The 23,905-nt window shown below is 40.0% G+C and overlaps 1 protein-coding gene across 15 annotated transcripts in view; it reads right to left on the bottom strand.

Annotated features, from left to right (window-relative positions):
• Positions 1 to 187: 187 nt before the first annotated feature.
• The window catches only part of LDLRAD4 (low density lipoprotein receptor class A domain containing 4), a 606,571-nt gene continuing 582,853 nt past the window's right edge, over positions 188 to 23,905 (bottom strand). For all 15 annotated transcript variants that reach the window (XM_074340417.1, XM_074340421.1, XM_074340425.1 and 12 more), the window contains 2 exons: positions 9,202 to 9,255; positions 188 to 7,844 (listed from right to left, as the gene is read on the bottom strand). In XM_074340417.1, coding sequence (XP_074196518.1) covers positions 7,314 to 7,844; positions 9,202 to 9,255 — 585 coding nt within the window. In that variant the 3' untranslated portion in view covers positions 188 to 7,313. The remainder of the gene's footprint in view (positions 7,845 to 9,201; positions 9,256 to 23,905) is intronic.

Here is a 23,905-nt window from a genome sequence, read left to right as displayed (position 1 = left end):
CTGACCAGAGTTGCTTATAGCAGAATATGATTTTTGTGAAAAGTCAGAGTGAATACAAGTGAACGGAAAGGTTAGCTAGGGAGCCATAGAAGTGTTTCTTTGAGATGGGTTTTGAAACGTGTAGATTTTTCCCCCACAGATGTGTTTTGTTTTTGAAAGATTAAAAAAAGAAAACAGGAGACATATGTGTATCACTGATAATTTTTAATAATTTTGTGCTATGGTTGACCATAGCATTAAGAACAAGCAGAAAAAGCTGATTTCATAACTTTAACAGCACTTAGAGCAACATCTTTCTTTAAAAGTATTGCAATTACAGACCTTAGGTCTAAGAACTACATCACCATTGCTCAGTTAAAAGAGGCAGATACACAACATTTGGAAATCTTTTTCTGTATATAACTGGGAATTATGTTGAAAAGTAAGTACAAATGGTGGTAAAAAGACTTTAATGACTTCTGCTTATCATAGTTCATTCACATGAACAACTATTTAAAAGTTCACATACAGTTGTACTTTTTTTAGTAGGCTACTTTATAATAAAAATTAAATGAACTAAATGCTGTGAATAGTATTGTACATATTTTAAAACAGTTTTAAACTAGACAAGTATACAATTAGAAAGTGTGATTTTTGAAAGCCATGAAATGAAAAATAGCAGTACACCGACAAGTACATTAAAATGAACCAGTACCATTAACAGTAAAGTTTAGCCTCAATTAGTTCTGTAGAAAGGAAGTTGTGGTGTGGTAACAAATTTTAGTACCTCTGAGTCCAGAACATTCTCAGATGGCACCCACACTGAACAGTTCTCCCAAGAGATGGAACCTGGAGGGGTGGGAGTGTTGTTCCTGACAGTACTGAGCCTCTGTTCTTAATGCTGAATCATGTGGGAGCCCCTGCAGTGTGCAGTGGAGCAGATGGTGGGGGCTGGATGGTCTGGAGAACACACAGATGATAATCTTTCCATGACCCTTTCAAAACACATAACAAAAGAAGGGCTGACTTTTAGTTCATTCAGCATTAAGAGTTGCACCATAGAGGCATTTTTAATTTAAGGATAATCAGTAATAATTGGTTTTCTGGAGAGGATTGTATTGTAATTTTCAAGATCAGAATATACACCACAGAACAAAGAAAAACCATGGAATTTGTTAGAATTAACATCCTGTAGTGACAGAATACACTGAAAATATGGATCAGATGGGCAAGATTTCACTGATTGCCTTTATGGGCAACGCTGGATAGGATGCTTACACCCATGATGCAACAGTGGTTTTAGTAGACATGTTGTTATAGACTTTTCTTTTCATTTTTTAATACTAGAATATTTGACGATAAATGCAGAGGTCACAGTCAGACACTAAAAACTGAACTGGAAGTAGACGCTGTCTGTGTAAGAGGGCTGTGACATAGCGTGCAACTGAAAACGTAATCCCTAACCAATGGTAAAACCTAGTTTGTTTTTTGGGTCAAGATCACCATGAGACACCAAAAGGAATGGACATAAGATTCTTCACTTGGCTGGCTGATAGCTAATTCTCTGCTGATGATAACCTGTAACAAAATATTTTTTTTTTCAAAGAATGGGGTCCTAAGTGGGTTCATTTTTCCTGAGGTATTCTTTCCCTACCAAACCACTGTCATTTCATTGGCTTCACTGCTTCGATTTGTTGAAGAAAAAGGCACAGAAAGACTTGGCACTCAGATGGTCATAAATGCCTCTGTATTGCACAAAGTCCTCTGCGGCAGTCCGATTTACCTACTCTGGATGTAATTTTTGCAGTTTTAACAAAATGTGCACTTTTTCTGGGGTCTTAACATCTTCATTATTCTATAACATGACATAATGTCTTTTTATAAATCAAGTTGAAAAATCAGCTTGTTAAAGTTTTTCTGACTTTAACAGTGGTCCAATTGGACATTACTAAAGAGATTAAAATAAGCTTATAGTGGCAACCAAAAAAGATGGAATTTTTTAAAATTATTTTTTAAAAGTGGTTTCACAGCAAAGATGCAACTCAATTGCTATACATACGCTGGTCATAAACTGTGGCTTGCTTGTTCTGACTTCTTTCCCTTGTGTTATAATATTGATATTTAATAGGAAAATAAACTACGTAGACTTTTATCTGTATGCATCCATTTGCAAATTTCCTTACAAAAGAGGACAAAGCACATAGGCATTCACAAATCCTATGCCATTTCTGTTAAAATTGGTATCTATACATTATATTACAGTATTAACAATTTTTGTCTACCCATTGGGTAGGATATGTGCATAATATATTCAAGTTATATACAGCACCTTACAAATAAGGACATAAGAAAAGACAAACAACTGAAGAAGCACCATTGTAAGTGAGGCACAGCAAAGGTGGGAGCACAGAGTATGGCAGTGATGGGGGCTTGGTTCCTCTGTCTACTAAAAGCAGAACATGAGACAACTTGGTTGCTTAAAAACTACTGACATGCAGAGCTCTCTGAAGTGATATGGATCCATATAATATGCATATTTCTCAGTATAGCTTTAAGCCCCACCACAGTACACATAAACAAGCATACAGAGGGAGGAAGACAGTGCTTTCTTAGCAAGGCATCCCACTCACACACGACAGTTTCCTAATGCAGCCAACCTGGAAATCAGCAGCAGTAGCAGAAGCAGCAACAGCAACTGACTGTCTCATCCTGGCAGAAATTACACACTTGAACTATGTATGCAAAAGATGCAGCACTTTGGGTAGTAAAATAACCCAAACTGAAATCTTGATTTCTAAAAATGCCTATTCCTAGGATATCGCAAGGCAGGAGAGTACTTTCCATTTTCTATCCATGTCTCTGATCTCTGGATAGAAGTTTCTGGCAGCTGGCAGCAGGGCCTTGTTGGAATTCATAAGTTAGGTGCTGCAAAGCTGCCAGGACTATCATTTGTGTCTTGGGTGAAAGCAATGTTTCTTAATCTGTGACTTTGGTGTGCCACTGTTAGATACAGCATTCCTAACATCGAGTAGGGGAGACTTGCCAACTTGTCACCCAATTGTGTTATTTTATCTAAATCTGCCAAGGCTATGGTAATCTAGGTGAATGTAAGCAGAACAGGAGCCTGCATTCCTGCTCATCAACGAAGGTTGGGGATGTTGGTGGCCAGCGAGGAGGCAGGCTTGGGAGAATATGTCACTCACTGTACAAAGGCTTGGCGCCAAGCACTGGCATATTTCTGTTTCTAGTCAGTCACTTAGACAAAATCAAAAAGTTAACAAAAACCAAGTATCCTTCCCAGGCTTTTTTCCTTCAGATACTGTTAAGCTTTCAAATTTTTAAGAAAAATGAATGGCATACAAATTAGCATGTAGTTAATGTTGCTGTGCTAAATATAAATAGCAAACCTCAAGAAGCCAGCACCAATGCAGCAAACACAAGACGTGAGGCGGCTCAGAACGACGCAGGAGTGAGCGCCAACAGCATAGATGGACTTTCTTTTGAGAGCCGGAGCCGGACGGGGTGTATCTCTGCTATGGACCAGTATCTGAAGGGCACGACTCTTCCTAAAAAGGACTTCCTAGAGAAGAGCAAATGGATGGAAGATACAGGATCACCTCTGTCAGGATGCAACTACTGGTTCTGAGAGGAAGGCGGGGATTTGAAAGGATTCTTCTAGAGCAGAGAAGCTTTCTGAAAGTGCTTGCCTCTTGACACCTTCTCATGCTTATGAAGAGAAAGCCGAAGAAGAGCAAATGGAGATATTTAGAAGCTCGATACTCATCTGTGTACCACATTACTATACTGGTGTTAGGCCTCCAGTTTACTGTTGGCCCCTATTTCCTCTCCCATAAATTTGAGCTAAAATTAGTGGATATATGTGTATCTTCATGACAAATCTTTGTAAGTTTTAAATATTCTCCTCTGCTATCTTGAAATTTCTTGGCTTGTGTCTGTGTGTATGTTTGGTGGGGGTATGCTTGACAAGCTTCTTTAACACTAAATTTTGGTCACACACAGAGAAAAGATTAGCTTTTTAAACGCATAATTTGTTTAGCAAAATCTATTTTGGCTTCAGTATTTGAAGAACACTAGCCTTTCTGAAAAAACAAATACATGTCTGAAGACTGTTCCTCTAAATGGGACTTAATAGGCCTTGGGTTTCATATTCTTCGAAGTCCCTGGGACAATGGACAAGTCACAGCAGGATGCCCAGAGTACCAGTACCCACCAACTATTCTTTTGAACAGTGCAATCCTTTGTCTTGACATTCTACTGAAGTAATAAACCTATCATCGATTGCCTAAATCACTGCTTCCTAAACTGGGCCATCGGGCTCCATAAGCACAGGCTTCTTGAACATTAGGCCCCACTGTGCAAGCTGCGTCTTCACAATCACTCCTCTTTCCACACCAGGCCAGTGAGATGATGCGATATGAACAGGTCAGCCACAATCTTCAAAAGAGCTACTGATCTAAATCACTTTTTCTCTGTATCGAAGGGAAACTATTAATTCATGACCCTGGCTTTTAAACCAAGTCATTACAAAGTACCAGCCTCAGGACCATTCAAGTCATGGTTTCATATGTCACTGTCTTCAATAACTAACCTAAAGGGCAATTTTCTAAAGTGTCTGAATGTGAGAAACCTCTCTTTTGAAGGATAAAGTTATTTGAATTAAATCACTGTGGACATCTGCAAAACTTTCATATACTTGCAAAATGACTAAGGAATTTACAAGTTTCTGACCTTAGTTCATTCTTGCAGCAGGTAGGAAAGTTAAGGATTGTAAAACCATTTTGAGCTAGAGCTATAGGGTGGGTTCACCCACTTTATCGAAATTGCAGGCAAGGTTTGGAATGATGACATCGTTAGCTAACCCTGTCATTTTGCATTTGAGGAGATACCTGACCAGTAAATTAATTACCCTGAATCCCCACTAATGGGGTCCTGACTGGAACAAGTACTTTACTTGACAGGGTGAGATGAGGCTTCATGCCACAAAGATTGCCAACTTCCTTCAAGCACAGGCTTGTGACACAGGCAATGAGCTGGCCTGTCAGGAGGCTCTAGGGCAGTGGGAAAGGCCCCAGTCTCTGGTTCTGAGTCAAGGCTCCCAGAGCTCTGCCCAGTCTTGGAATTCCTACTGCAGCCCTCAGCGTCCAGACTTCCAAACAGAGTCTGGAGTGTGAGTGACAACTGTTGCCCACCGTTTTTCTCTCCCTTTCTACGAGTTTGACTAGTCCTGTGGATGTTACTGGGTGAAATGAAAACATCTAATGAAGATTCCAATCCTCAAAACAAAACAACCAGCAACCTACGGACCAACCAAGAGAAGCATCAGAAAAGAGCAGAGAGCAGTAGACAGGGCTTGTATTAGGTTGGTGCAACAGTAATCGCGATTTTTGCAATTATTTTTCTTTTAAATCGCAATTACTCTTGAACCAACCTATTAGCTCAGAACAGTCTCTCCAGCTCTCAGCCAACAGCACAAAGTCACCTCACTGAGAAATTGCCTTGGAGACCCACAGACAGACACGAACACACATGTGCTGATTTGGCTTTAAAACTGCAGTGGTCAGAGTCATTGAGTCATCATTCCAATCCATCCTGTTACATGCAGAAGCCAAAAGGACCTAACTTGCTCAGAGAAGATTACAGATAAACCTGTCCGTGGTGCGGTATTGGTTGAACTTATTGGCTGGTGCTGTTATAAAAGCCAAATGCTTACTTCTGCAAAAGAAAGTTATTTATTTTACATAGGGACAAATGTTTGTAAACATCAGAAATATTAAAACTAACAATATTTAAAATTAGTTTCTAGTTGCATTTTAACTGCATGTTGTGCTTTTTAGCCTGTGCTTTTAAAGTTGCTCCTCTGCCCTGCAGTGTTTTGTAACTGACTATCCAGTTCTTGCCACCACTGCAAAGGCTGAGTGAGCTCCCACAGGAGTTTGGGTTGTGAGCACTGCATTCCTCTAGGAATGCTGCGCCAATACTAGTGAAGTGCAATGGCTTATCTTGTTCAGCAATGTGGTATCCTTTTGTCAATTCCAGGGGCTTCCTATGCATGCAGAACCCACTGCCGGCATCACTCAAACACCAAAGCCAGAGGGCTGTATGGGGAGAGAGCCTCTTGAGCACTGACCAGCCATCCAGGACTGAACTGAACTATCTAGGAAAGGAGAGAGACAGTGGGAATACACTGACAAGTCACATATTTCAACAGTACTAAAAATAACCACCTTGCATTTTAAATAATTTATTGCATAAAATAATGTATGTATCTGAGTATATTTCATGCTACAGTGAAAAAAATCTAAGTTACTGAAGAAACTGCACTGTTGGAGGATGAGGGCAGCACTGCATGATACTGGGATACATAAATGCATGTGTCAGGTTCATTTTTAATAAAGTATGCAGCCTAAGTCTAGTAGAGTAACCAACAAGTCAGAAATACTGGAACTTAGTATTTACTATCTTCCATCCAAAAGTCTCCAAATACTTCAATGATACACTGCTATCTGATGCAAATTCTTGCAATAATGACTTTCTTGATTTACATAAATCGGCATATGTGAGGCTACATCCCCAAACACCTTTCCTTGCATGATTATGGGAGCACTCCAGGGTATTCCTTGGGCCTAATAATAGTCCACAGGTGAAAAGACAACATACAGAACTTCACGTAAAACAATTCGCTCATGTATATTTTAAACATTAAGTAGTGCAACTTTAAAAAACACATCATCATAAAAACACAAATTAACTCCTTGCATTCATCTAGCTTTTCCACTTTATACCTTGGCACAAAAAACAGGAATTTTGAATCATATTTTTAAAACAAAATAAAAGTTCCACATCTTGGGAGAAAAAGCAAACTGGCCAATTCTTCCCCATGATAATACATAATAATGCTTCCTTCTTTATTCAGTTAATTATAAAACGGGCCATCCTGGCCTCTTTCTCTGCAGTCTACTTTCATAATTAAATAAATCAAATACCTCTGTGGGTTTTATTTCATGATATCTTCAAAGCATCCCTTTCTTTGTGTTCCCATGCCCACCCTTTTCCCACCCCCACCCCCCATCCCGACGCCTGCCCCCAAATAAACACTGTTTATGGTCAGACAGGATGGACGTTTGTATTATTTCAGTCTAGTTTGCATGCAATTCCCCTGAAAGAAATCAGAAACAAAGACCACGTTTGCACATTTGGTTTTACTTAGTTGTAGCATGTAAAACTGAAGAACACTGTGCCTGGGAGCGGAGGGGTGGTGCAGCCCTCTTCCCTCCTAAGTTTCTTTCTCCTCAACTCAAGTGCACATTGGAGGATTAGACAAGATTTCCAGGCTTCCTGTCTTTGCCCTGGATGGGCACCACTGTGCTCTCCGAGATGTCCTGCTGAAATGACAGTCTGCTGCTTCTGTGCGCGTTGCTGTGCTGGTGATGGAAGAAAGAGGCTCCTGGGTAGTGGCCCATCACCTCGCTGTAAGTCGGGGGCGGCCCCTCCATCCTCCCATTACTGCTGCAGGTGCTGGCACTTATGCCCGAATTGCTGCTGGGTGGGCACGGGCCCCCATTGTACACAGAAATGTCTATCAAATCACTGTCGAATATGGTCCGGTTGGGCGGGGCTCTCACAGATTCTCGGTTGAGTTCCATCTGCTGTTCGGGGTCCCTGAGCTGCAAGGTACAGGGCCCCTGGTAAGGAGGTGGCTCTTCCCCATCAGACAGGGAAATGGTGGGGGGAAGGTCAATCTCGTGCTGCACATAGGGGTAGGTGGGCTGGAAGCGGCTAAACCGATCCCTCTGGATAAAAGACGGTGCAGTAAACCTATCCCGAGAACGCGGGGCATACATGATCTGCAAGGAACAAAGCAAAAGCTTGACGACATTCTTGACACAATAATGACCACGAATGTGATGATATAAAGAAAATTTACGCTTGGTCTGTTTTCTCACCCATCTGTAAACTTTCCCCCCAACAAAACAGGAAAAGACTATCCCAGAAAAAAAAATGTAGTTTCCTTATTCCTCGTGACTTAAACCACTCACCTTACCAAATTACAGTTTATTCAAGATGGTTCAACAGTGGAGAATTGTGGTTAACTGAAAATTTGGGTTTAATGGGAGTTATTGTGTACATTATGTATACCTTTCCCACCGGTTAAAGTAGAATACAATAGTAACTTCCAGAGTGCAGTAAACAGTAACATAGTGGAAGAATGCTGTGCAGACAGCGCTCTGGTACTGTCCGCCATGTGACCTGGTCCAGGCCTCCACTTCTTTACCTACAAAGTAAGAGGACTGGCAGGCCTGCTTTCTCAGGTCCCTTCCAGCTCTCACAGCTATGATTCGTAAGAGTAGGGAGTGGCTCAGAGTTTTCATGGTAAATGTGAGTTATAACTTCACACCATGGTGCTTAGAACAGGTAGGGGGCGCTGGGTCAATTTATGAATTATTTATAGAAGGCTATTGCTCTATCAATTACTTAGAAAAATATGGAACAAGTGACTTCTTTTTCTTTCTGGTTTCTAACCTTTAACAGTTATTGCTTTCTACATAAAGTTTCCTGTAGCTATTTTTAGTAACTGACATGAAAAATGTTTTGTATTCCAAAGTAAATAGGATTATAGTTATTGTTTCCAAAGTGAATTCTTACATAATTGTCTCATCTATTTCACCATCCATTCTTCTAGAGGAGAGATATTATATATATATATATATATATATATATATATATATATATATATATATATATATATACATCCCCATCCATCCATTGACTTCCCTCATACCATATTCTTAACTTAAAGGCAAAAAAACTGTGTTTTTTTAAAGTCATACTATTAAACTTAGAGATGTGGAAATGAATCATGTTATATTTATAAACTATGTCCACATCTGCCAAGCCTCATTATTAGCAGTTTATAGGATCATGTAAAGATCAGGGATTCTCAACCTGTTTTCTATAAGAAACTTTAGCACAAATAATCTCTAGAAGATTCTAGGGAAAAATGCCACCAACCCCCACTTTTAAACAAAATTATAGGCATATGCCTTAATTTATATGTGTTATTTCTTAAGCTATGCTATAACACATTTAACCTTTGCACTAATTTTGTTGCAATGGTTTATTTCCCTCCTCCCCTCTCCTATGCACATCGGGTTCAGTAGCTTCCTCCTGCCATCCACAGGCTTCCCTTGTCCAACGCCTTACCTCCGAGGTACCTGGCCGAGGACCGGAGGCGTCTGAAGGCCACAGGCGCCCTTCCTGGTGGTGGGTGTGGGGGGAGGGAGGAAAGAACGTCACAAGAAAATAATCAGTTTCATAACAGCAGCACCTAAAATCAAGGAACTACATTCCTTTTTGACAGTAACAGACCTGTTTAAAACAGAACAACAAAGAATTGTTTCTTTTTTATATACTGAACATCACAGTGAGAATGGTGACCAAAAAGAAAAGTTAGAAATTTTAGGTCTCTGCCAGATTTGAAACAGACTGGATTTGAAATAGATTTGAAGCTAAACATCTTTCAAACTATCTACTTGTGTGTGAAATACATTCAAATGTCATCAAACAGTATTCAGTCACACCTAGATTTGGGTGGATCTGGGTGAATTAATCTCTTATACGGAGGCCTACCCCATGCTGGCCAAGGGCCAGCCAAGGCCCTTCTGAACTGTGACGTGGCTTTGAGTTAAACAGCAGCAGCAGAAGTAAAGCACTGCCCTGCCATACTGGTTGGCTTTCAAAGTGAAAACTGTTTCCAAAGCCTGAAGGCCCTTCGAGCATCTTCTAGTCAATTTATTCTTCAGTCTGTATATTCCCAAGGCAGATGGAACTTGATATCTAGTTGCTTAACATCATTTTTTCAAAACTGTTTGGCCAGACCAACAGTAGGCGTTATTAAGGGTCATTTCTAACACCATAAACTTGTTTACAAAGCACTACAATGCGTCATCCCTTTTGAACCCAAATTGCTGGCTGCTGGCAAGGGACTGTTGGACTATTAGCTAAAGGCCTCTTACTATAATAAAGAGAATAAGGACTATGGGGGAGGGGGGCAGCTGTCTGTATTTTTGGATTCCCAGGAATATTTGTACATGACTTTGTGCGATCACTGAGCCTCCTGAGAGCCAAAAAGGGCCCACAAGTAGACCTGAGAGGTAAAACACCCCTAAGTCTCTCTTGCTCTCTTTTGTAGGCCAGTATTCTAATACAAACATCCCCTTTGATGTTCAACAGGGTGTTTGTCTAGTTCATACAACTTGTTCCTAAGATACAGGATATCATGGACTCAGCTGCAAAAATCTGAACAGACCCAGCAGCATTTAGAGGAGGTTTGGTCTTAAAGTTTGACTATAAAATTATGTGATGGACCATTACAGCTCTGGTCTGGCTAAGGTGATAGACCTAATTGAATCTAATGAAGTGGCTGACACACACTCACGAGCAGCCTTTCACCAGCCAAGGCAGCTTGCACAGCACTCAGGTCAAAGTGAAATAATCACTACAGTTCTGGGTTGTTGCAGCAACTTTCATATTGAAAACGACATAAAAACTCATCCTCGGATGTTTCCAAAACTCATAACTCTGCCCTAGCTCCTCTTTCTTTCTTGATATGGCGCTCAGTGACTTCTGCCTACCAGCCACCTCAATGATATCGGCTCTAATCTTCCAGCCAGAGGACTGCCACCAGGAAACAGCAAAAACAGCAGATTAAAGCACAGTGTGGAGCATAATGGCCAGAAATAAAACCACCAAATGAAATGAGAGGGAAGTGACCCAGAAGTAGGTGGTTGCACATTTTCTGAAAATGGCAATAACCATCCTCAATGGCTTTAGTCCCCTAAAAAGTAGCAAAACTGAAAAAGTGCCTAAGAGATTAAGCCTTGTGCACACACAATCTTATATTTCACATTAACCTCTTTGTTATTAAATTCATTGGGCACTTTTTGGCGCTCCTCTCACCTGGCCTCCCAGTAGCACTGGGCCCTCTCTTGTTGATCTCAGTGACATCATTCCTCCTGGTTCACACCCTCACTTCTCTGACCACTTTGCTACCTGGCAGGGGGGTGCTTTCAGCTCTGCATTTTGGTTAAATGTTGGAGTTCCTTAGAGCCTGTCTGGGGCCCCTCTCCTCTCACCAAGGTCTCCCTGGGCCACCTCATTCCCTCTATAGCTTACAGGGACATCCTCATGGGGATGGGTCTATCTCTGGCCCCACCTTCTCCCAGGAGCTCCAGATGCTGTCCACTGAGGAAATCATGAGTGCAAACATCAGCAGAGCTTCCCTATGTCATGCATTGCTCCTTCTTATGTCACGAAGTGAAAGCAGGGAGAGAGAAGGCAGGTTAAAAGAAACAACAACTTTATACCATTCAATTTTGTGACAAACTTTTATTTTCTCTTGGATCTTCTTTGATTTACTAAAATGAAATCTTTATTGTTAATAAATATATTATTTGTCATTCTCCTGCTAATTTAGTCACTGTCAGGTAATCACTTATGTTTGACCATTTCTGAGTAGGATGACAACATTTTTCTTCTGAATCTGCAAGTTGTAGGCAGAGCCTGGATTGCAGTAAACATGCCAAGGGAGAGGCTTTCCCTTGTGACAGTGTCACCCAGTCTAAATCCACAAAAAAACACAACCACAGTACACACATAAGTGCACACAGACACCTGAGTGCACATGTGTAGTTTGTCTCCTATGCTAAGTACACTTTGAATCAATGACATCTGGTACTCTGGCTTCCCTGACTTAGCCCTGGAAGTTGCCTCTACAAGCCCTCTGGTGAACACAGCTACTGGGACCCAGGCCTATGAAACCCTTGGAGCACCCTGAGTTGCTGGCTGGTCATCAAGGGTCTCTGCTGAATGTACATCTTGTGGGAAAGGGACGCGGGACAGCTCCAAATCTTGTAGGCTTAAAGACATGCATTTTCAGACTCCTTTATACTCGCGGAATCTTCTTTGTATTTTCCTCCTTCTGAATGGTCAATGAATAGCCACACTGACAGAAAAATTCTGACAAAACAGAATCTGCTTGACACTAAAACACGTGTATTAAACATTTTTTAAAAATCACTTAATCTTCCAAATGATTGTCTTTATTATGCCAACAGTGTTATTTTCAGACCTGGAAAACAGACCTGAATTATTTTCCCTTTAAATCTGACTATCTGGCACTTTTTTAGGGGTGGGTGGTGAGTGGGAAATCAAAATTGACTTGTCTTCTTTTTTTATTAAGGTAAAACATACATAACATAAAATTAGCCATTTTAATAATTTAAAAGTATACAGTTCTGTGGCATTAAGTACATTCCCTTTGTCGTGCAACTATTACCACCATCCATCTCCAGAACGTTTTCATCTTCCAGAACTAAAATGCTACACTCATTAAACACTAACTTCCCACTCCTTTTTCCCCTCAGTCCCTGGTAACCACCATTACATTTTCTGTCTCTATGAATTTGACTATTCTAGGTACCTCATATAAGTGGAATTATAAAATATTTGTCCTTTTGAGGACACATACAATATTGTGTCCTTATTTCACTTAGCATAATGTCTTTAAGGGTCATCCATTTAATTAAAAAGAAGGTTCATCCATATTGTATCATGTGTCATTCATTTTTTAAAGCTGAATAATACTCCACTGTGGGACCAGACCATATTTTATTCATTCATTCATTCATTCATTCATTCATTCATTCATTCATTCATTCACTGATGGATGGTTTAGTTGTTTCTACCTTTGGGCTGTTGTGAACAATACTGCTATGAAGAAGGAGAACACAAGTATCTTTCTGAATCTCTGCTTTTAATTCTTGTGGGTATATATATCCAGAAGTGGACTTGCTGGATCATAAGGTAATTCTATGTTTAATTTTTTGAGGAACCACCATACTGTTTATAGTGGCGGTACCATTTTACATTCCCACCACCAGTGCATGTGGTTTCAATTTCTTCACATCTTTGCCAACATTTGTTGTTCTCTCTTTCTTTGATAATAGCCATCCCAATAGGTATGATGTGGTATCTCATTATGATTTTGAACACTAATCATACACAAATCAGTCAGGGTTCTTCAAAGAAACAGAACCAATAGGGAGTATGTGTGTGTGCACGTGTGTGTATGTACACACATTTATCTTATATCTATCTATCTATCTATCTATCTATCTATCTATCTATCTATCTATCTATCATCTACTATAGAAATTGGCTCATCTGGTTATGGAGCCCCACAATCTGCCATGTGCAAGATGGAGAACCAGGAAAACTGGTGGTATAGTCCAATCTAAATCTGAAGGCCTGAGAACTGGGTACCACTAGTGTAAGTCTTGGACTCCAAAAGCCCAAGAACCAGGAGCTCCAATGTCAGAGGGTAAGAGAAGCGTCCCAGCTCAAGAAGAAAGAGAGAGAATTTTGCCCTTTCTCTGCCTTTTTGTTCTATTTGGGTCCCAAGGAATTGGAAGCGGCCCACCCACATTAGTGAGGGCAGATTTTCTTTATTCAACCAACTGAGTCAAATGTTAATATCTTCTGGAATTATTCTCACAGACACATCCAGAAAAAATGTTTTACCAGCGATCTGGGCATCGCTAAGCTCAGCCATGTTGACATGCAAAATCAGTCATCACAATTAGTGATACTGAGCTCTTTTCAAATGCTTATTGCCCATTTGTATATCTTCTTTGGAGAAATGTCTATTCAAGTCCTTAGCCTATATTTAAATCGGAATGTCCATTATTTTGTTGTTGAGTTGCAGGTGTTCTTTACATATCCTGAATATTAGTCCCTTATAAGACATATGATTTGCAAGTTTTTTTCTCCCATTTTGTTAGTAGCCTTTTTCATTCTCTTGATTGCGTTCTTTGACAAACATAAGTTTTTAATTTTTGAAGTCCAATTTATTATATATCTTTTGGTGCCTGTGCGTTTGGTCTTGTATCTAATAAATCATTGCCAAATCCAACATCATGAAGTTTTTTTCTCATTTTCTTTAAGAATATTATACTTCTAACTCTTACACTTAGGTTTTTGATCATATTGAGTTACTTTTTTTGTATATGGTATAACATAAGATATAGGTTCAATGTCATTATTTTGCATGTGGATATACAGTTTTCCCAGCAGCATTTATTTATTTATTTATTGGGGTGACAATTGTTAGAAAAATTACATAGATTTCAGGTGTACAATTCTGTATTACATCATCTATAAATCCCATTGTGTGTTCACCACCCAGAGTCAGTTCCCCTTCCATCACCATATATTTGATAACCCTTACCCTAATCTCCCACCCTCCACCCCCTTATCCTCTGGTAACCATTAAACTATTGTCTGTGTCTATGAGTTTTTGTTCACTCATTTGTTTGTCTTGTTTTTTTGTTGTTTTTGGTTTATATACCACATATCAGTAAATCATATGGTTCTCTGCTTTTTCTGTCTGACTTATTTCTCTCAGCATTATATTCTCAAGATCCATGCATGTTGTCACAAATGGTCTTATTTCATCTTTTCTTACTGCCGAATAGTATTCCATTGTGTATATATACCACAACTTCTTTATCGATTCATCTATTGAAGGACATTTTGGTTGTTTCCATGTCTTGGCCACCGTAAACAAAGCTGCAATGAACATTGGAGCTCACGTGTCTTTATGTATAAATGTTTTCAGATTTTTTGGGTAGATACCCAGGAGGGGAATTGCTGGGTCATATGGTAATTCTACTCGTAATTTTTTGAGGAAGCTCCACACAGCCTTCCATAACAGCTGCACCAGTCTGCATTCCCACCAACAGTGTATGAGGGTTCCTTTTTCTCCACAGCCTCTCCAACACTTGTTACTATTTGTCTTGTTGATGATAGCCATTCTGACTGGGGTGAGGTGATATCTCATTGTGGTTTTGATTTGCATTTCTCTGATAATTAGTGATATTGAGCATTTTTTCATATGTCTATTTGCCATTTGTATGACCTCTTTGGAGAAATATCTCTTTAGGTCGTCAGCCCATTTTTCAATTGGGTTGTTTGTTTTTTTGTTGTTGAGTTTCATGAGTTTCTTGTATATTTTGCATATAAGCCCCTTATCGGAGGCACTGTTTGCAAAAATCTTCTCCCATTCAGTTGGTGGCCTCTTCATTTTGTCAATGGTTTCATTTGCTGTGCAGAAGCTTTTAAGTTTCATATAGTCCCATTCGTTTATTTTAGGTTTTACTTCCATTGCCTTTGGAGTCAAATTCATAAAATGCTCTTTGAACCCAAGGTCCATAAGTTTAGTACCTATGTTTTCTTCTATGCAGTTTATTGTGTCAGGTCTTATGCTTAAGTCTTTGATCCATTTTGAATTAATTTTGGTACATGGTGACAAATAGCAGTCCAGTTTCATTCTTTTGCACGTGGCTATCCAATTCTCCCAGCACCATTTATTGAAGAGGCTGTCTTTGCTCCATTGTATGTTTTTAGCTTCTTTGTCAAAAATTATCTGTCCATATTTATGTGGTTTTATTTCTGGGTTCTCAATTCTATTCCATTGGTCTATGTGTCTGTTTTTCTGCCAATACCATGCTGTTTTGATTATTGTAGCCCTGTAGTACAAGCCAAAGTCAGGAAGTGTGATACCTCCATTATTGTTCTTTTTCCTTAAGATTGCTTTGGCTATTCGGGGTCTTTTGTGGTTCCAAACAAATCTGATGCTTTTCGTTCTATTTCTTTTTAAAAAATGCCATTGGGTTTTTGATGGGGATTGCATTAAATCTGTATATTGCTTTCGGTAATATGGCCATTTTGACTATGTTGATTCTTCCAATCCATGAGCACGGAATGTCTTTCCATTTCTTTGTGTCTTCTTCAATTTCTTTCAAAAATGTCTTATAGTTTTCAGCATATAGGTCTTTCACATCCTTGGTTAAGTTTATTCCTAGGTATTTTATTCTTTTTGTTGCAATTGCAAAAGGAATTGTTTTTTGTATTTCTTTTTCTGAGATTTCATTGTTAGTATAAGGAAAGCAATGGACTTTTGTACATTGATTTTGTAGCCAGCAAATTTACTGTATTCGTTGATTGTTTCTAATAGCTTTTTGGTGGAGTCTTTAGGGTTCTCTATATATAGCATCATGTCATCTGCAAAGAGTGACAATTTAACTTCTTCATTCCCAATTTGGATGCCTTTTATTTCTTTCTCTTGCCTGATTGCTCTGGCAAGGACTTCCAACACTATGTTGAAAAGCAGAGGTGATAGGGGACAGCCCTGTCGTGTTCCTGAACGTAGAGCAAAGGGCTTCAGTTTTTCACCATTAATTATGAGATTAGCAGAGGGCTTGTCATATATGGCCTTTATTATGTTAAGGTATTTTCCTTCTATACCTATTTTATTAAGTGTTTTAATCATAAATGGATGTTGTATCTTGTCAAATGCTTTTTCTGCATCAATTGATATAATCATATGATTTTTGTCCTTTATTTTGTTTATGTGATGTATCACATTTATGGATTTGTGGATGTTGAACCATCCTTGTGCCCCGGGGATGAACCCCACTTGGTCGTGATGAATAATCTTTTTAATGCATTGTTGTATTCGATTTGCTAGAATTCTATTTAAGATTTTTGCATCTGTATTCATCAGAGATATTGGTCTGTAGTTGTCTTTTTTTGTGTTGTCCTTACCAGGTTTTGGTATGAAGGTAATGTTGGCCTCATAAAATGAGTTACGGAGTACTGTCTCTTCTTCAATTTTTTGGAAGAGTTTGAGCAGGATTGGTATTAGATCCTCTTTGAAGGTTTGGTAGAATTCACTAGTGAAGCAATGTGGTCCCGGACTTCTGCTTTTGGGAATGTTTTGGATGACTGATTCAATTTCGTTAGTGGTGATCGGTCTGTGTAGATTTTCTAGTTCTTCATGGTTCAGCCTTGGAAAGGTATATGTTTCTAAGAACTTGTCCATTTCTTCTAGGTTATTGAATTTGGTGGCATATAGTCCTTCATAGTATTCTTGGATGATCCTTTGTATTTTGGTGGTGTCCGTGATAACTTCCCCTTTTTCATATCTGATTTTGTTAATTAATGTCTTCTCTCTTTTTATTTTAGTGAGTCAGACCAAGGGTTTGTCAATTTTGTTAATCTTTTCAAAGAACCAGCTCTTTGTCACATTAATTTTTTCTATTGTCTTTTTGTTCTCTATTTAATTTTGTTCTGCTCTGATTTTTATTGTTTCCTGTCTTATGGTGACTTTAGGTTTTATTTGTTGTTCTTTGTCTAGTTCTTTAAGGTGTAACGGGAGGTTATTTATGTGGGATTCTTCTGGTTTCTTGAGATAGACCTGTAATGATATAAATTTCTCTCTTAAAACTGCTTTCGCTGCATCTGAAAAATTTTGGTAGGATGTATTTTCATTGTCATTTGTTTCTATGTATGTTTTGATCTCTCCTCTAACTTCTTCTTTGACCCAGTCGTTCTTTAAAAGTATGTTGTTTAATCTCCATGTATTTGTCTTTTTTCCCCGCTTTCTTTTTGCACTTGATATACAATTTCAAAGCCTTGTGATCAGAGAATATGCTTGGTATGATTTCAATCTTCTTAAGTTTGCTGAGGCTGATTTTATGTCCCAATATATGATCTATCCTTGAGATGTTCCATGTACACTAGAAAAGAATGTATAGTCTGATGTTTTAGGATGAAGTGCTCTATATATATCAATTATGTCCATTTCATCTAATGCGTCATTTAGGGCTGCTATTTCGTTATTTATTTTCTGTTTGGATGATCTATCCATAGCTGTCAATGATGTATTTAAGTCCCCTAGTATAATTGTGTTTTGGTCAATTTCCTCTTTAGTTCTGTTAGTAGTTGCTTGGTGTATTTCGGTGCTGTCTTATTGGGGCATAAATATTGATGACTGTTATGTGTTCTTGTTGTATAGTCCCCTTCACCATTATGAAATGTCCATCTTTGTCTCTTGTTATCTTTTTCACCTTGAAGTCTGTTTCATCTGATATCATTATGGCTACACCTGATTTTCTCTGGGTACCATTTGCTTGGAATGTCAATTTCCACCCTTTCACTTTGAGTCTATGCTGTACTTGTAGCTGAGATGTGTCTCTTGGAGACAGCATATGGTTGGTTTTAGTTTTTTGATCCAATCTGCTACTCTGTGCCTTTTTATTGGTGAGTTCAGTCCATTTACATTTAGGGTGATTATTGATATGTGAGGATTTCCTGTCATTCTATGTTTAGTTTTCTGGTAAGGCTGTGTCTCCATTGTTTCTTTGCCTTTTTGTTGTTGTCTATTATTTCTGTGTGGTGGTATTCTATGTTTCCCTCTGTTTCTTCTTTTGTTACAATATATATATATATATATATATATATATATATATATATAATCAGTTCTGGGTTTTTTTTTGAGTGGTTACCCTTAAGTTTATGTAAAAGAAAGTTTGATATTTAGAGTATTCCATTTTCTTCAGCACGCTTACTTTCTCCATTCCCATATTCCGGTTCAGGCCTTTACTCTCCCCCTTTTTATGTGTTGGTTGCCACAAATTGTCCCTGTTGATGGTGGTCGAATAGCCTCCTTTTGTATTTCTTGTAGTGCAGGTCGTGTATTAGAAAATTCCCTCAGCTTCTGTATGTCTGGAAAGGTCTTTATTCCTCCTTCATATCTAAAGGATATCTTTGCTGGATATATTATTCTTGGCTCATAATTTCTCTCTTTCAATAGTTTGAATATTTGGTTCCACTCCCTCCTAGCTTGTAGAGTTTCTGCTTAAAAATCTGATGATAATCTAATGGGCTTTCTTTTGTAAGTTACCGTCTTTTTTACCCTGGCTGCCTCGAGGATTCTTTCTTTGTCTTTGATTTTAGACAGCTTCAATACAATGTGCCTTGGAGAAGGCCTGTTGTGATTGAGGTAATTAGGTGTTCTATTTGCTTCTTGGATTCGAGGTTTTAGTTCTGTCCACAAGTTTGGGAAGTTCTCATCGACAATTTGTTTGAATATATTCTCTGTTCCCTTCTCTGTTTTTTTCTTATGCTATGCCCATTATTCTTATATTGCTCTTTTGATGGAGTCAGAAAGTTCTTGTAGAGTTCTTTCATTTCTTTTAAGTCTCAAGTCTCTTTCTTCTTCCATCTGTGTAATTTCCAGGTTTCTATCTTCGATGTCACTGATTCTTTCCTCCATCTGGTCAACTCTACTACCTAAGCTGGTTATTTCATTCTTAATTTCTTCTATTGAGTTCTTAATCTCCAGAAATTCTATTTGGTTCTTTTTTAAAATTTCAATCTCTTTCGTAAAATGCTCATGCTGTTCTTTGATTGTGTTTCTGAGTTCATTTAACTGCCTATCTGTGTTTTCTTGCATCTCGTTGAGTTTTTTCAGAACTGCAATCTTGAATTCTCTGTCATTTAAGTCACATATTTCTGTATCTTTAAGTGCCTTTTCTGGAGATTTTTCACTTTCTTTCTGAGCTATCTTGTTGCCTTGGTTATTCATGGCAATTACTGATTTACTATTTCTCTTCCTAGACATCTACCTAAGTACATCTAAGTAGTGGATTTTGCAACAGGTTAATAGGAAGAGGTCTTTCTTTTGTTTTCCAGTAGTTGTTGGTAGAATGTTTTATTTTTTCTCCGAAGGCAGCCTATTTTTCCTCTCCCACACGGTAGTGCTATGTTTTCTCTGCGCTATTCCAGCTTCTCACACAATGGGGGGATTCCCTGGGAGATGGGCTTCTCCTCTGTTAATAGTTCATCTAGGTCACAGAGCGCAGTGTCCCGGTGGGTATGAGGAGAGCTTTTGATGTTCCAAAGCTCTTGCAGCTCCAGATTCACAGCCCGTATGTTTCAGCAGTTCTATTTACTCCTGCAGGGATCCGCCCAGATAGGTGGGGTCAGCTGCGGAGTGAGTTGTGCGAGGTGGCCCAGGACAATGGCTGCGACCACCACCACAGCCGGTCTTGCTTCCACAGCTCCCTCCCCTTTTCTGGAACTGGTAGGGCTGTGAATTTGTGTCTGCGGTCCACAGTTCTCAGAAGAGCAAATATTCTATTTTTTTGATCTGACACTGCTACTGTTCTGCTTCTAGCACCCGGCAGGTGGGGGCGGGGCAAGCTCTGGGAGGGTAGGGAGGGGGCGGCTAGTCTTAGTGCCTAAGGCTTCCGTTCTCTGCTCTTCAGTTAGGGCTTAAACCACCTGTGGGGACAGAGCCCCAGAAAGCAGTTTCCAGGCTCTCGGCCTCACATAGAAAGGTGCTGGCTCAGGTAGTAAATGGCCATCAACTGTGGCTAGTTGGCTGTCAGCTGTAACCAGTGAGCCATTGGCCACTAATATAACTGCTATGGCTGTGCTAGTAGAAAATGGGGGCTAGGAAGAAGATGGTGGCTGAGCTAACAAGAGCGATTGCAGAGATGCGGATGCCGCCAGAGAGAAAACAGTGATATGACTCTCCTACTTATGGCTCCGTGGGTGTTCCTTTTTGACCTCACCGTATCCTGCGTTGTCTTGTGGGGAGTGGGAGCAGAGACCCTGCCGGACGCCCCACATGACACATGGCGTAGTCGGCAGGATATGGTGCCGGCCAAGGCTCTCCAAAGAGTGGTGGAGCAATTTGTGTGTATGAACACTCAGTCTCTGGAAGACCAGAAGGAGCAGCTGCCGGAGAGGTGGACCCCCGTGGAGGGGTGGGAGGACGTGGACGCTTCTCCCACCAGCACAGGAAAAGCCATGCATCTGCTGGAGAACTGGATCTCCGTGGAGGGGTAGGAAGATGTGGACGGTTCCCCAACCAGCTTAGGCCGGAGAAAGCAAAGGTGAGGCAGCCCAGATGCGGGACTTGTCCCAGGAGGAAAGGCTTGCTGAGTCCTCCGTGGGAGATGCGGGTGAGGTCAAAGTCGTCCCTCACCCCCAGGACAGCCCTGGTGAATGACTATGGACTATGGGGAATTGCCTTCCATCCCTAATTTAATGGACCGCTTGACTGTTTGGGAACATACCACCATGTAGTGGAACTGGGATGTTTGCTTTTGTGTCTTGACTGGCCACCATTGAGAATATGTAAGCACCTTGACTGTGAGCCGCTGTTGTTCCAGCAGGGTACCCTGAGAGGCACAGAGAGAGTGGCAGTGCCCTGAGAGCCCTGGCTGAGTCCAGGAAGTCTGGCTGTGCCCAGAGAGGGTGGCAGTGCCCTGAGAAACCCTGGCTGTACCCGGGGAAACTAGTGGTCCAGCACGGTACCCTGAGAGGCCCAGAGAGAGTGGCTGTGCCCTGAGAGCCCTGGCTGTGCCAGGAAGTCAGGCTGTGCCTGTAGAGACTGGTGGTACCCTAAGAAGCCCAGGAAGTCTGGCTGTGCCCAGAAGCACTGGTGGTGCCCTGAGAAACCCTGGCTGTGCCCAGAGAGCCTGGCTGTGTCCGGGATATTGCATTCACTTCCAGGCTCCTCGCACAGGGCCCCTCGCAGAAGACACTTGTCACGTAGATTGTGATGCAAGAGCCTATAGGGGTGGAGTGTGGGGACAGAGTCCCAGAAAGCAGTTTCCAGGCTCTCGGCCTCACACAGAAAAGTGCTGGCTTAAGTAGTAAATGGCCATCAACTGTGATTGGATGGCCATCAGCTGTGGCTAGTTGGCCGTCAGCTGTAACCAGTGAGCCATTGGCCACTAATATAACTGCTGTGGCTGCGCTAGCAGAAAATGGGGGCTAGCAAGAAGATGGTGGCTGAGCTAACAAGAGTGGATTGCAGCGAGGCAGATGCTGCCAGACAGAATATAGTGATATGACTCCCCTACTTATGGCTCCGTGGGTGTTCCTTTTTGGCCTCACCACATCCTGCATTCTCTTGTGGGGAGCGGGAGCAGAGACCCTGCCTGTCACCCCACATGACACCACTGTTTTCAGCCTTCTTCCCTCAGTCTTTTCACCGAGGTTTCTGCCGTGAGCGTTGGGTTCAGCAGTGTTATATGCTGCCCCCTCAGCCCTGTGGGCCATAAGCGGAGCCCTAGCAGTCCAAGTTCTTCCCTCTCTCGCAGCTGCGGTAGTTGCGGAATGCAGCCAGCTTGGAGCACTGAGCTAGGTCTGCGTCCTGCACCCACGTGGCTCCGTCTCCGCACTTCTCCTTTCCCTCCTGCCCTGCTCGTGCAATTCACCCACATTTAGGTGAATTCAGTAGTGGGCCTCTTTGTCTTGCCTGTCTGCTGTGCAAGGAGTCCTTTGTCCCAGCAGCATTTTTGAAAAGACTGTCCTTTCTCTTTGAATGGTCTTGGCATCCTTGTCAAAAATCATTTGCCCATATATGGGAGAGTTTATTTCTGAGCTCTATTCTATTCCATTGGTTCATGATTCTCTTTATGGCAATACCACACTGTTTTTGTGACTGTAACTTTGTAGTAAGTTTTAAAATCAGGAATTGTGAGATTTCTAACTTTATTTTTCTTTTTCAATATTATTTCAGTGATTTGGGGGCAGGAGATTCTTTGAGATAGCACCTGAATTTTAAGATGGATTTTTCTATTTCTGCAAAAACCCCCACATCATTGGGATTATGATAGGGATTGTACTGAATCTGTAGATAGCTTTGTGTAGTACTGACCTCTTAACAATATCAAGTCTTTCAATCCATGAATAGGAGATGTCTTATTTGGGTCTAATTTCTTTCAGCAACATTGTATAGTTGTTGGTGTACAAATATTTTAACTCCTTGGTTAAGTTTATTTATAAGTAATTTATTCTTTTTGATACTATTGTAAATTGAATTGTTTTCTTAATTTTCTTTTTGTATTGTCCATTGTTGGTGTAAAGAAATGCAACCAATTCTTGCATGTTGATTTTGTATCCTGCAACTTTTTAAAATTTGTTTATTAGTTTTAGCAGGTGTTCTTCGTTTGGTTGTTTGAATCTTTAGGGTTTTCTACATATAAAATCATTTCATCCGCAAACAGAGATAATTTTACTTTTTCTTTCTAGTTAGAATGCCTTTTATTTCTATACCTTGCCTAATTGCTCTGGCTACAACTTCCAATAAATACGATGTTGAAAAGAAGTGGTAGGAACATTTGAGATCTTGCTCCCCAGCATATGTTGTCAATTTTGGCTCAAATAAACTATTATAAAAATTCTCAAAAAAAAAAAAAAAAAAAAAAAAAAAGGAAAGAAAGAAAGAAAGGAGAAAAGAAATGAAAGAATTGATGAAAGTAGTCATCCTCGTCATATTCTTGATCTTAGTGGAAAAGATTTCAGTCTTTCACCATTGAGTACGATGTCGGCTGTGGGTTTTCCACAGATGGCTTCTATTATGTTGTGGTAATTTCCTTCTATCCTAGTTTGATGAATGTTTTTATCATGAAAAAGTGTTGAATTAAGTCAAATATTTTCTCTGCATGATGAGATGACCATGTAGTTTTCCCCCTTCATTCTGTTAATGTGGTATATTAAACTGATTGATTTTCATATGTGGAATCATCCTTGCATTACAGAAAATAACCCAAATTGGTCACGATAGATAATCCTTTTCATATGCTGCCAAATTCAGGTTGTTAGTATTTTGTTGAGAATTTTTACATCAACATTCATGAGGAATATTGGTTTTCTTTACATGTTGTGTCTTTGTTGTCTGGCTTTGGTATTAGGGTAATGTTGGCCTCATGAAATGAATTAGAAAGTGTTCCCTCCTCTTCATTTTTTGGAAGAGTTTGAGAAGGATTGGTCTCAATTCTTCTTTAAATGTTTGGTAGCACTCACCAGTGAAGCCATCTGGTCTAGGGATTTTCTTTGTTGGGAGGTTTTTGATTATTGATTCAATCTCCTTACTAGTTACAGATTTATTCAGATTTTCTATTTCTTCATGATGCAGTCTTAGTATGGTTTTTGTTTTTTTTAGGAATCTGTCCATTTCATCTAGGTTGTTCAATTTGTTGATATA

This window comes from Rhinolophus sinicus, linkage group LG09, assembly GCF_036562045.2.
Source record: "Rhinolophus sinicus isolate RSC01 linkage group LG09, ASM3656204v1, whole genome shotgun sequence".
NCBI lineage: Eukaryota > Metazoa > Chordata > Mammalia > Chiroptera > Rhinolophidae > Rhinolophus > Rhinolophus sinicus.
The sequence above is the reverse complement of the archived record's forward strand: the minus strand, read 5'-3'. Positions and strand labels throughout refer to the sequence as shown.